Raw genomic sequence first — 13,386 nt, 5'->3', positions numbered from 1 at the left:
CCTGCCACTCCCCCAGCAGGGGTGCTCCCTCCGTCCCCTGGAACCTGGGCTCTGACCTGGGCTGGCTCCGGTCTGCCGCACCAGCGGCCGCTGCAGTGGCCTGGGGCAGGTCCCGGCCCACCCTCAGGGACCTTGGCCGCCGGCCTCTGCTGCCTCCCTCCTGGAGGCCCTGAGTGTGCGACACTGCCCCCTGGAGCCCGGCTCCCGTGCCGTGCGGGCCCAGGCCATGTCCATGGCAGCCGCGGGGGCGCCACCGTGACATCCCGGCCTGTCCCCGTGGGTGACGCTGGGGAAGGCCGGTCCCCACGAGAGAACGCGGAGTCACAGGGGGAGCTGCTGCCGGGAGCGCCGAGCTGGGTGCTCTGCTCTGCAGCCGGGAGCGGACACTGGGAGAGCTCGGAAGGGCGGGCCCTCCCGCTGCCCGGTGTGGGCTAGCAACGCGGGGCCACCCCTGGCCGGGCCGCGCTGCGAGGACCGGGGACCGCATCCTCCCGTCAGGGGGTCTGACCTCCGGCCTCTCCTTTTTAAAAACACAGTTTTATTGATTTCTGAGAGGAAGGAAGAGAGAGAGAGACACATCCATGGTGAGAGAGAATCATGGATCGGCTGCCTCCTGCACGCCCCCCACTTGGCTGTGGGGATGGAGCCCACAACCCAGGCAGGTGCCCTGACCGGGAATCGAACCCTGCCCTCCTGGTTCGTAGGTCCGACACTCAACCCCTGAGCCACGCCGGCCGGCTGGGCCTCTTTTTGATGCTCCACACAGAACATTTAGAAAAGGAAAAGGTCACTTTAATATGGCTTCACCCCAACAGGCCTTCTTTTTTAAACAGAGTTTATTGTATTTAATACATTATAAAATTTGAAAAACCGTAGGAAAGCAGCAGACTCAAACCGGTGTGCCTCTAACAAGTACTAATTCTGGGCCCTTTGCGGAACGGATCGGCCGAAGACCAAGGAGCGCCCGCTCCTGCGAGCGGAGGGCCAGCAGGCGACTCTGCATCGATGGCGGGCAGCGTCCAGGCCGACACCCTCCGGCCCTGCACACCCTCAGTCCCGCCGGCCCGCCCCGAGGACCCCCGGCTGCCAGGAGCGGAGGCCGGGTGTTGTGTCGGATAAAAAGAAAACAGAGGAAGAAGGATGAAGAGGGGAAACGCAGGGGGCGGCTGAGGGCGGCTGTGAGAGGCCCGGCCGTGGCTGGTTCCCCGTCGGACCCGGGGCCCGGACCCGCGCTGCCACGGCACCGACCGCAGCTCCCCTCCCTTTTCCTTGCGTTTCCTACCTTTGGACATATATATATATTTATATATTTTTACACCTGGAGGCTATCACCTATTCCAATTGTTCCCATGTGAATACAGCGTGGTCTCTACGGATAGAAACGTGTCTCTGAGTCACCGCTCGGTCCGGGACGCCCCGGCCGCACAGGAGCTCCCTCCTCCGGTGCGGCCCGCCGGGCGTGGGGGTGCTTCCTGTCCGCGGGGCGGCCGCTCAGTCCAGGGGCTCCTGCTTTATCCGGATGACGGAGGGCCCGCGGGGCGGCCGCCGCAGCTCCCGCCGCAGCACAAACTCGCTGAACTGGGAGGAGTCCACGCCGCCCCCGCAGGAGCCCACCAGCTCGAAGCCCCGCTGCTGCAGCCGCTCCAGCACCTGCGGGGACACACACACACACACACACACACACACCGCGTTAGCGGCAGGGGCTGCCCCCCTTCCCCCTCCCGTGCGAGTCCCGGGCGGCCTGGCCACGCTCCGGTGCAGGGGCTGGAGCGGCTGGGTGATCCCACACCCTCCTCCTCTCTGCGGACCCCCGCTGTGCTGGGCACACTGTGCCCGACCCCGACCCCGCCTCCATTCCTGGGACGGGAGCTCCGCCTTCTCCCCCCTCTCTGCAGGCGCACCGGGCTCAGGGCTGACCCAGGACACGCCTGGGGGACGTGGAGGGGGACAGGGTCACCCACCCCCAGGACGGCTCCCGCCCCGGGGAGGCCCCCGCGCAGGCCGGGAGGGTGGGCACGAGGGCGGCGTCCATGGGGGCCGCACGCACCTGCACGGAGTTGAGGTGGCAGTAGCCGTTGAGCGGGAACCGGATGACGTGCGTGGAGTCGTGGTTCCAGCCCGCGTTGACCGAGTTGCACATCACGTCGCCGATCTCGGGGAACACGTCCTCGATGAGGGACTTGTCCCCGCTGAGCGTGATCCGCTCCCCGAGGTCGGGGGCCACCCGCACCACGAGGCACTCACAGGGCCTGCAGACGCGGCCCGTCTCCCTGTCCTGCTTCCAGCGCTCCATCTCCAGCAGCATGGGCTGCAGCTGGAAATACTTGGCCTCTTCGTACAGCAGCGTGTAGTCCTGTGGGAGACAGCACACGCGTGACACGGTGCGCACACATGTCACACTGCGCGCGCGCCATGGTGCACAGACGTCAGTGCGCACACATGCATGTCACTGCGCGCACGTCATGGTGCACACACATGATGTCACAGTGCGCATGCACGTCACGGTGCACACACGTCAGTGCGCACACACATGATGTCACAGTGCACGCGCACACGTCATGGTGCACACACGACAGGGACCGAAAGCGGCCCTCACAGGAGCTGAGCTTTCCATCTGCTGCTTCGATCATGGGATCGGGGGGAGCGTGTCCCTCACGCACACCTGCACAGGGTCCATCTGCATCCGCATGTCTGTCTGGGACTAGAGAGGAGCTGAATCAGGGCCCCGGCGGGCCCTCTTCTGACGCTTCACACGAATGAAGCCCTGTGGCCCCCAGCCCAGGGACTTGGAGACGCTGCACTGGACAGCAGGATTTCCGAACTGCTGGCTGTCGAGTCAGCACCCGGTGTGCCGGGAGCCGCACAGGACGCCGGCTGCTACAGGCAGTGGGCTTAGACCAGACAGGACCGTTCCCTGGGAGGGAGCACACACACACACACACACACACACACACACACGTCCTCAAAGGCAGCCGCTCACGTTCCTCTAAACGGGAGGCTCTAAGGGCCCAACGAGCGCCTTGTCCGGGGACGAGAAGGGATAAGCCAAAGAGCGAGTTGACTAACATGCACAGTCCACGGGCACGGGCAAAGGGTAGTGAAGACCGGGCGAGGGGGGGGGGGAGGAGGGAGGGGGGGAGGGACTGGGAAGGGCTGGGAGTGTGTGATATCTGTAATATTACCAACAGTAAAACATATGTTTTAAAAAAGAATCAACTAAATACAAGTAGAACTGATAAAGAACTCCTTAAACCATCTAAAATCAGGATCGACATATTGTAATCAGTAGCTTCCCTAGAGACTAGCAGGAACCAGCTAGAACGGGAAGAGACACCACATTACCGTCAACAACCAAACCAGAACCCCGAGGAGTGAGCCTGGCCGAGACCCGGCACCGCTCGCTGCCCACAGCACCGAGGAGGGGCTGGGGGGGGGGGCGGGGCAGCCCGCATCCAGCTGGGCACCCCAGGGCTGGGGGGGTCCGAGCCCCTCCTTCCTCTGCATGTCAGCGCCAGCCCCTTTCCGCCCAGAGGCTTTAAACATGGAACTGGGCCCGTTCATGGCGTCCATTGGCTCCTGAAGCTCAGGCTGCCCCTGCCCTGCCCTGCCCTGGGCTGCGCCCCTCCATCGGCTGCGCCCCTCCATCCCCCGCCATCGGCTGCACCCCGCCATCGGCTGCGCCCCTCCATCCCCCGCCATTGGCTGCGCCCCGCCATCTGCTCTCGGGAAAGGGTTAGGTGCGGCCCCCTGGGCTGCAGGCAGGAGGGATCCCGTACTCTCCTCTTCACAAAGTCTCCGGGAAGCCGAGGAGGCTCTCCTCCCTCTGCCTCGTTAGGACGCCAGAGTCAGGCATGGGATTAGCCAGTGCGTCCGGAGGGCTCACGTGAGCTGGGATCGGGCTCTTACCCAGCGAGTGGCCCCCTCCTGCTCACGCAAGTCCTGACGGCCACCGGCTCCATTTCACCGGCACGGACGGTGAGGCCGGGGCCGGGCCCCGAGCTGGTGCGCGAGGAAACACACAGCGTCAGAGAGACGCGGGGAGGGGGGTGCGTGAGAAGGAACCGTATGTGTGTGCCGCGTAACGTAACACGAATCCCTCACCTTGAAATCGTCGGGGAGGAGGAGCTTGGACGTTCGCAGAAAATTCAGGATATATCTGAACATCTGTCCGTCTCTGTCGATGAAGTAGTGCTGCTTGAGGCTGTCCAGCACGATGGGCTCCGTCCCGTCGAAGAGCCTCCCGATCCTGTGGGAGGGGAGAGGGACAGGACGGTTAGGACCGGCGACTCGGCCCCGGCCTGTGTGTCCGTCCGGGCGGCAGCCGGGAGGGCGGCGGCCAGGAGGGCGGGCTCGGTCCCGTCGAAGAGCCTCCCGATCCTGTGGGAGGGGAGAGGGACAGGATGGCGGTTAGAACCAGCAGCTCGACCCCAGCCTGTGTGTCCGTCCGGGCGGCCGGGAGGGCGGGCTCGGTCCCGTCGAAGAGCCTCCCGATCCTGTGGGAGGGGAGAGGGACAGGACGGCGTTAGGACCGGCGGCTCGGCCCCGGCCTGTGTGTCCGTCCGGGCGGCCGGGAGGGCGGCGGGCGGACCAGGACCCCGGGCGCGGCCATGGCGCCATGAGGGGCCGTCCCTGCCGAGGACCCTCAGGACGGGCGTGCACAACCTCAGGCTTCCGCCAGCCGGTGCTTTCCCTCCCGGCTTTTCCCTGTAAGAGCACGTTCCCACGTGTGGCTGTGGCCGTGCTGCCTGTGTCCTCCGTGGTCCTCACACAACTCCTCTGCCGCTTAAGAACGCCAGTGCTGCTGGCCCCGTGGCTCAGGGGCCGGGCGTCGGCCTAGGAACCAGGAGGTCAGGGTTTGACTCCCAGTCGGGGCCCAGGCCCAGGCTGCGGGCTCCATCCCATTAGGGGGCGTGCAGGAGGCCACTGATCCAAGATTCTCTCTCATCATGGATGTTTCTACCTCTCTTTCCCTCCCCCTTCCTCCCTGAAATCTCTCTATAAAAGCCTAAGCGACTGTCCCACCAGTAGCTATGATGTGCACTGACCACCAGGGGGCAGGTGCTCAGGGCAGGAGCCGCTGTCACTTGGCGGCTGTGGCTCTCGGGTGACGCACCTGGAACCAGAGGAGGGAGCCTGATCTGGGGTCGTCACCAAAAACCCCCCTCTTGCAGTCTGGACCCCTGGGGGGTGTCAGAGCTGGTTTTCGGTCCGATCCCTGCAGGCCAGGCCGATGGACCCCCTGGTGCACGAATCTGTGCTCCGGGCCTCTAGTCAATAATAGTTAAAAAATGCTGGTGTTCCAAATGGTCTTTTAAACAAACTCTCTCTTCGGAGCTTTCTCCACCCATGAATCTCACAATGCCTCATTTAATTATAAAAAACACAACTGAGAATGTCCCTCCTCCAGGAGAATATGTTTTCCATTAGCAGCACCGAGTCTCATTTCTTAGGTCTCAGCAAAAATCATCTGTCACAGCCAGGCCTCCTGTAAACAATACATAGTTGACCACCCAAAAAATGTGACCCAAAAATACATCAGACCATCCCAAACACACGACCCAGTCCTTAAACATCCGTGGCTCTGGGTGGTGATTTTCTTTTTTAAAATATATTTTATTGATTCTCCACAGAGAGGAAGAGAGAGGGATAGAGAGTTAGAAACATCGATGAGAGAGAAACATCGACCAGCTGCCTCCTGCACACCCCCCACTGGGGACGTGCCCGCAACCAAGGTACATGCCCTTGACCGGAATCGAACCCGGGACCCTTCAGTCCGCAGCCACACCAGCGAGGGCTGATTATCCTGTTTACGGAGCAGACAGTGCAAACCCGACCTGGAGGAACTCGGCTCCTCTGGTGGGTAAGTTGGCTCCCGATGGCCCTGCTCTCGGGGCCTCGGAACGGCCCTCAATTAGCCGAGATGCAGGGGGAGGGCCGGGACCCGCTCCGTGTCCGTGGGTCACCGCGTTAGGGTGTCCTGGCTGTGCCCTCCTCCTCAGGCCCTGGCTTCTCACTGCCTGGGGCTCAGCCCCTGAGGGTCTCCGTCCTGTCTATCCTGTGGTCACTGGGTTATTGATCATTGGGTTATGGATCGTTCTGTGTGCCGCGGCTCTCGGAGCCGGCCGAGGGTGAGAGCCGGACGCAGTGGGAGTGAGTGGCGTGTACGTCCATGGGGTGGGATTCAGACCGAGCGCCGGGCTGAGCGTGTGCCCGGGCGTGGAGAGCGCCGCGGGGCACACGGGAAGTGCACCCGCTGGGGGGGGTGGGGGGGGAGGAGACACACACACAGGAAGTGCACCCACTGGGGGGGGACACACACAGGAAGTGCACAAGTGCACCCCTCCATGGGGAGGTGGGGACAGGATGCCCACAGCACGCGGGCCTGGAGAGCATCCTGGAGGCACACAGCCGTCAGGAGGGAAGTGTCACTGACCCTCAGCGGTGGGAGCTGACGGACCACAAAGGGAGGAACAAACAGATCAGCCCGAGCGGGCGGCTGTCAGACCGGGGGAGGCGGGGTGGGCGGGAGGGCGGGCGGGTCTGCACACAGCGCCCCGCAGAGCGGACGGAGGGGGGCCTGGGGGGGCAGGCTGGGAGAGGCCGATGGGGAAGGGGACGCAGGCATCACCTTCAACAGGAAGACGGAGAGAGAACAGGGGCCCGGCCGGCCGGCGGGAGGAGGGTTCGGTGAGAAGGGGCGGCACGTGACTGCTCTCTGCTGACGGTGGGGGGACAAGGAGCTTCCCAGGTACGTCTCTGTCCTAATGACTGACACCTGTGCGTGCACTGCCGTGTGTACGCGTGTGTGTGTATGGCTGCATGTGTGCATGCACTGCCGTGTGTACGTGTGTGTATGGCTGCATGTGTGCGTGCACTGCCGTGTGTACGTGTGTGTGTATGGCTGCATGTGTGCATGCACTGCCGTGTGTACGTGTGTGTGTATGGCTGCATGTGTGCATGCACTGCCGTGTGTACGTGTGTGTGTGTATGGTCACACGTGTGCATGCACTGCTGTGTGTACGTGTGTGTGTATGTACGTGTGTGTGTATGGTCGCACGTGTGCATGCACTGCTGTGTGTACGCGTGCGTGTGTGTATGGTCGCACATGTGCATGCACTGCCGTGTGTACGCGTGTGTGTGTATGGCTGCATGTGTGCATGCACTGCCGTGTGTACGTGTGTGTGTATGGCTGCATGTGTGCATGCACTGCCGTGTGTACGTGTGTGTGTATGGCTGCATGTGTGCATGCACTGCCGTGTGTACGTGTGTGTGTACGGTCGCACGTGTGCATGCACTGCTGTGTGTACGTGTGTGTGTATGGTCGCACATGTGCATGCACTGCTGTGTGTACGCGTGCGTGTGTATGGTCGCACATGTGCATGCACTGCCGTGTGTGCGTGTGTGCGAGTGTGAGCGAGGTGTGAGGAGAGCGGGGTCAGAGCCGCAGGGAGGCAGAGCTGGGTGGAGGGGACGGTGCTGTGGCCACAGGGACCCTCCCTCCTCCGGCCGAGGGGAGAGGAAGGAAAGGGAGTGGGTGGTGGAGGGGAAACGCTGAGTTCACACATGAAGCTTTTTGAAACGGGGGGGCTCTGCGTGTTCTCTGACTATGTGTGCGCACATGTGTGTACATGCATGTGGAAGCCCGTTTCACGTCCCGCGTGGTTCAGGGTCCCGGTTCAGGGTTCGGGTCTGGAGAAGGCGCACAGGAATGAAAAGAGACTGGAAAAGATTTAATTTGGGGAGTGGGCCTGGCGGGAGCCCACCCCTCGCTCTGGCTCTCCCGTCCCCTTTATCGAGATTAAAGTGACAGGACCACCCGTGTGCCCTGGGCGGAGACTCCAGTCACAGCCAGTCAGTGAACTGAGGACTGACCGGCGGGGGCTGCTTCAGCTACCAATGCCTGGCGATTGGCTCTGACCCTTCAGAGCAGCTGAGGCCCTCCAGCCCTCCGGACTCCCCATCCTCAGCTGTTGTTAAGACAAGATTGGCTTACGGCCGTGTATATTGTTAATCCTCACCTGGGGATACTACTTTTTCCACTGGCTTCTAGAGACAGTGGAAGGGAGGGGAAGACACAGGGACACCGACCAGGGCCCGGGGATCGACCCTGCTACCGAGCTAGGCTCCCTTGACTGGACTTGAACCCGAGATCCTTCCATCTGTGGGCTGATGCTCTAACCACTGAGAAAACTGGTTAGGGCTATGTTTGCATATGCTTTTAAGTGCTCATAGTTCCATATTTTAAAAAAAGTCCTCACCAAGGATTTGCTTTTAATGATTTGAGAGAGAGAGAAAAAAGAGAGAGAGAGAGAGAGAGAGAGAGAGAGAGAGAGAGAGAGAGAGGAAGAGAGAGAAATATTGACTGGTTGCCTCCCCTAGGTGCCTGCACTGGGATTGAACCCTCAGCCCAGGGGTGTGCCCTGCCTGGGAACTGAACCTGCCAAGCAGCTGAGCCCGCGGCCAGGGCTTCGCACTATTTTAACGTAAGAAAACAACAAGGAAGCACCAGTCTCCTCACTGTCTTAAAAGTCTGAATGATCATAAACAGCATTTAATTTGCTAAAAGCCTAGGAATAATTCTTCATAGTTTCACTCCTGGGAAGCTTCATCCGTGTTTTATGAACACAGACAGAAATTAATCCAGGGCTTGTTACGGAATCGGCAGGAGCCATGTCAGGAGAGAACACCTCCGAGGAAACACAAGCCAGGGCTCCTGGTGGCAGTGGTGCTCCAGCCCCCCCTGGGGCAGCGAAGCTTTCTTAAAGGGTCCGGAGACCAGAGACGCAGGGAGAGCCACGCCGGCTCGGCTCCCTGGACAGAGCGTTGGCCTGCGGACCGAGGGGTCCCGGGTTCGATTCCCGGTCAAGGGCACAGGTGCAGGTTGCAGGCTCCATCTCCAGCAGGGGGCGTGCAGGAGGCAGCCGATCCAAGATTCTCTTATCATTGATGTTTCTCTCTCTCCCTCTTCCTTATTCTCAGAAATGATTAAGTAAATAAATAAATATAAAATAAATATTTAAAAAACAGGAAGTAGAGAGAAAGGACAGGCAGGTCCGAGCTATGAGAGAAGGTCTGGGAGCAGGAAAGGCCCAGGACTCAGAGGGGCCGGGCTTCTGTCCAGGTTCCCTGCTTTCTGGGAGGCCTGGGGGCCTGTGCTTGGGGCCGCCCAGCCCCCCCCTCAATGGCTGCCTGCATCGGAGGAATCTCTCACACACGTTTCTCTTGGTTTTAAACTCTGGGATGATTTCAGTGTTTTGGGGGGTCTGTGTTAGGCACTCTGTGCAGATGATGGCAGTTATCCTCACCCGGGAGGCACTGACACACAGCACTTCCATTTCCGGGGGGATGAGGGCGGAGCCGCGGGTAACACGCCCAGGTGCCCAGCGACACAGTCCATCAGAGCCTAACCACTGAGCAGCCCCATTGGAGGGCCAGACCCTAATCACTGGTCAGCCCCCTCTGAGGGCCAGACCCTAACCACTGGTCAGCCCCATCGGAGGGTCAGACCCTAACCACTGGTCAGCCCCCTCTGAAGGCCAGACCCTAACCACTGATCAGCACCCTCTGAGGGCCAGACCCTAACCACTGATCAGCACCCTCTGAGGGCCAGACCCTAACCACTGATCAGCACCCTCTGAGGGCCAGACCCTAACCACTGGTCAGCCCCTCGGAGGGCCAGACCCTAACCACTGGTCAGCCCCCTCTGAGGGCCAGACCCTAACCACTGGTCAGCCCCTCTGAGGGCCAGACCCTAACCACTGGTCAGCCCCTCGGAGGGCCAGACCCTAACCACTGGTCAGCCCCCTCTGAGGGCCAGACCCTAACCACTGGTCAGCCCCTCTGAGGGCCAGACCCTAACCACTGGTCAGCCCCTCTGAGGGCCAGACCCTAACCACTGGTCAGCCCCCTCTGAGGGCCAGACCCTAACCACTGGTCAGCCCCCTCTGAGGGCCAGACCCTAACCACTGGTCAGCCCCTCTGAGGGCCAGACCCTAACCACTGGTCAGCCCCTCTGAGGGCCAGACCCTAACCACTGGTCAGCCCCTCTGAGGGCCAGACCCTAACCACTGGTCAGCCCCCTCTGAGGGCCAGACCCTAACCACTGGTCAGCCCCCTCTGAGGGCCAGACCCTAACCACTGGTCAGCCCCCTCTGAGGGCCAGACCCTAACCACTGGTCAGCCCCCTCTGAGGGCCAGACCCTAACCACTGGTCAGCCCCCTCTGAGGGCCAGACCCTAACCACTGGTCAGCCCCATTGGAGGGCCAGACCCTAACCACTGGTCAGCCCCATTGGAGGGCCAGACCCTAACCACTGGTCAGCCCCTCGGAGGGCCAGGCCCCAGAGGGAAGGGCGGCTCCCGCTCCCTGTGCGTCGGTCTCGGGGATGGTGACCGGTCGCCCCCACGCCGGCTCTCGGAGCCTCCCTGCCGCCCTCGGGGACGGTGAGTGCCAGCAGGCGGGAGTGGCCCCGCTCCCTCTGCTGGGAGCTCACTCTCCCCTCACACGTCAGTCCCCACGTCACATACAAGCGCCACGGGAAGGACACGCACTGACAGCGCCGCCACGCCCGTCCTCTCCTCCCGCTCCCAGTCCATTCCGGCCGGCCTGGCCACTGGGCGCCAGCCACACACCACAGGCCGGGGCTCACCACACACACACACACACACACACACACACACACACACCACAGGCCGGGGCTCACCACACACACACACACACACACACACACACACACACCACAGGCCGGGGCTCACCACACACACACACACACACACACACACACACACCACAGGCCGGGGCTCACCACACACACACACACACACACACACACCACAGGCCGGGGCTCACCACACACACACACACACACACACACACACCACAGGCCGGGGCTCACCACACACACACACACACACACACACACACACCACAGGCCGGGGCTCACCACACACACACACACACACACACACACACACACACCACAGGCCGGGGCTCACCACACACACACACACACACACACACACACACCACAGGCCGGGGCTCACCACACACACACACACACACACACACACACACCACAGGCCGGGGCTCACCACACACACACACACACACACACACACACACACCACAGGCCGGGGCTCACCACACACACACACACACACACACACACACCACAGGCCGGGCTCACCACACACACACATACACACTGTGGGCTCGGTTCTGGTCGGGGCGGGTGCGGAGGCCACCGATCCCTGTCTCCCACCGATGTTTCTCTCCCTCCGGCTCTCACAGGAGTGAAAACATGCCCTCGGCTAGGATTTAAACAGAGAACAAGGAAAACAATTTACCTCGAGTCTAGGGAAATGCTTTTCAAAATCTAATAGAAGTTTGTAAAGAAAATAAGTGAATTACCCTGTCTCCCAGTGGTACCCCCTTCTTACACACACATCATACACCTCACACCACACACATTACACACCACACACATACACACAAACACCACACACACCCAACACCCACACACACATACCAGACACCCAACACACACGTACACACACCACACACGTGTACACACAGACCACACACACGTATACACGCACCACACACACACCATATACACACACGCGCGCGCACACCCCCCCACACACATCACACACACACACTGCACACCCCCACACACACATACACACAACACCACACACACCCAACACCCCCCCACGTACAAACAGACCACACACACGTATACACACACCACACACACACCCAAACACACACACCACATACACACGCGCGCACACACACCACACAGACCCCCCTCCCCTCGGGCCGCTGCTCCCATTCAGGACGAGGGGCTTCGGGTTTAGGGGCGCTCGGGGCCCTCGCCCGCTAAGCCGTGGCCTAAACTCCGTTGCCGGTTCTGGACCCACGGCCGGTTCTCCGGGGCAGACAGCGCTCCTGAGCTCAGGCGTGTTCCCTGAGGACCCCTGGCGGGTTCTACGTGTAAACCTTCGCTCGGTTTACATACGTCCTCTGCAGCTGCTTAGCGTGTGTCTTCCCGTTCAAACAGAAGCGCAGCCTGGGGGGGGCACGCCCGGGAGCGGGTGGATGGAGCGGGGACGGGCCCGGGCGCCCAGCTCACGCCGGCAGCCGCTGTGCCTGCTGTGTGCCCGCGCTGTGGGCGGCCCGCAGGCTCCTCGCCCCCTCCTGAGGCGGGAGGGAGGGGGGAGGGGAGGGAGGGGAGGAGGTTGCACAGGAGGAAGAGCGAGTTCAGCCAACGAGGGGGCGGATGGCGAGCCCTGCCCGCGGAGCCAGCGAGGCGGCAGCGAGGGCATCGTGGCCGGGACAGTGTCCCTCCCGCCGCCGCGGCCCGGACCTCCCGCAGGCCAGCCGAGCCCACGGCCTGGGTCTGAGGCAGGGATTTTAAAAACAGATGTGTACTTTACTGACTTCAGAGAGGAGAGGAGGGGTGTGACAGAAACACCGATGATGAGAGAGTCATGGATCGGCTGGCTCCCGCACGCCCCCCGCTGGGGATGGAGCCCACAGCTCAGGCGTGCGCCCTGCCTGGGAATCGAACCGTGACCTCCTGGTTCCTAGGTCGATGCTCAACCACTGGGCCACACCGGCCGGGCAGCAGGGAGTTTTAGAAAAGGCCAGGAGGCAAGTCCGGGGGGAAATCACTGTCCTCTGGGCCCTGCACTAAATAACGGGAGATCTCTGCCGAGTGCGACAGCACAGCCCTCCCTCCCCGCGACCTCCTCACGGGCCCTGGCCCAGCGGCGGGCTCACCGCGCCCTGCAGGGCCTCCGAGGCCGCCCACGCGCTCAGGCCTCCCCCGGCCGCACGCCATGCCGGCCGGGGAGAGGTTAGGCCGCGGGTGCGCGCGTTACCTGGACTCGGGGTACTTGGTGAGCGTGGCCAGGCTGCTGGTGTACATGTGGCCGCCCACGTCGATGTGCACGGGCGCGTTGGACTTGGTGAGCTGGGCGGGCGTCGGGATGCCTTGGCTGTTGAGCGGAGACGCGGGAGATCTGGTGATCAGGGGTCTGGACATATTGGGCCGGCTGTCCTAGGGAGAGAGGAGCAAGTCAGACGGGCGTTCTACGCGGGAGGGAGCGCACGCGGAGAGGACACGCCGGCGATGCGGCCGTGAGAGAGGCAGGCTGACCGGCAGCCTCCGGCAGCTGGGATCAGCCCGGCCCCTCTCCTCCTGCGGCGCCCGCGGCGTGAGAGCGGGTGTGAGCGGAGCGAGCTGTCACGAGGGCGGGCGCCCGGCTCGGACCAGGGAGCCAGGCTCGTGCTGCCTGCGGCCGTCCTGAGCTCCGGCCGGTTCCACGCCCGAGCCCTCGCACTTGGCGGCTGGCGGCTGGCACCGGGGAGGCAGGACTC

At 62.3% G+C, this 13,386-nt stretch overlaps 1 protein-coding gene across 2 annotated transcripts in view; it reads right to left on the bottom strand.

Annotated features, from left to right (window-relative positions):
* Positions 1 to 818: 818 nt before the first annotated feature.
* The window catches only part of KCTD1 (potassium channel tetramerization domain containing 1), a 36,601-nt gene continuing 24,033 nt past the window's right edge, over positions 819 to 13,386 (bottom strand). For both annotated transcript variants that reach the window (XM_084888239.1, XM_084888238.1), the window contains exons 2-5: positions 12,888 to 13,066; positions 4,102 to 4,246; positions 2,048 to 2,353; positions 819 to 1,650 (exon numbers count right to left, since the gene is read on the bottom strand). In XM_084888239.1, coding sequence (XP_084744365.1) covers positions 1,492 to 1,650; positions 2,048 to 2,353; positions 4,102 to 4,246; positions 12,888 to 13,051 — 774 coding nt within the window. In that variant the 5' untranslated portion in view covers positions 13,052 to 13,066 and the 3' untranslated portion in view covers positions 819 to 1,491. The remainder of the gene's footprint in view (positions 1,651 to 2,047; positions 2,354 to 4,101; positions 4,247 to 12,887; positions 13,067 to 13,386) is intronic.

This window comes from Pipistrellus hanaki (assembly GCF_964339955.1).
Source record: "Pipistrellus hanaki genome assembly, chromosome: 6".
In the NCBI taxonomy this organism is placed as follows: domain Eukaryota; kingdom Metazoa; phylum Chordata; class Mammalia; order Chiroptera; family Vespertilionidae; genus Pipistrellus; species Pipistrellus hanaki.
This window is presented reverse-complemented; position numbering and strand designations above follow the sequence as displayed.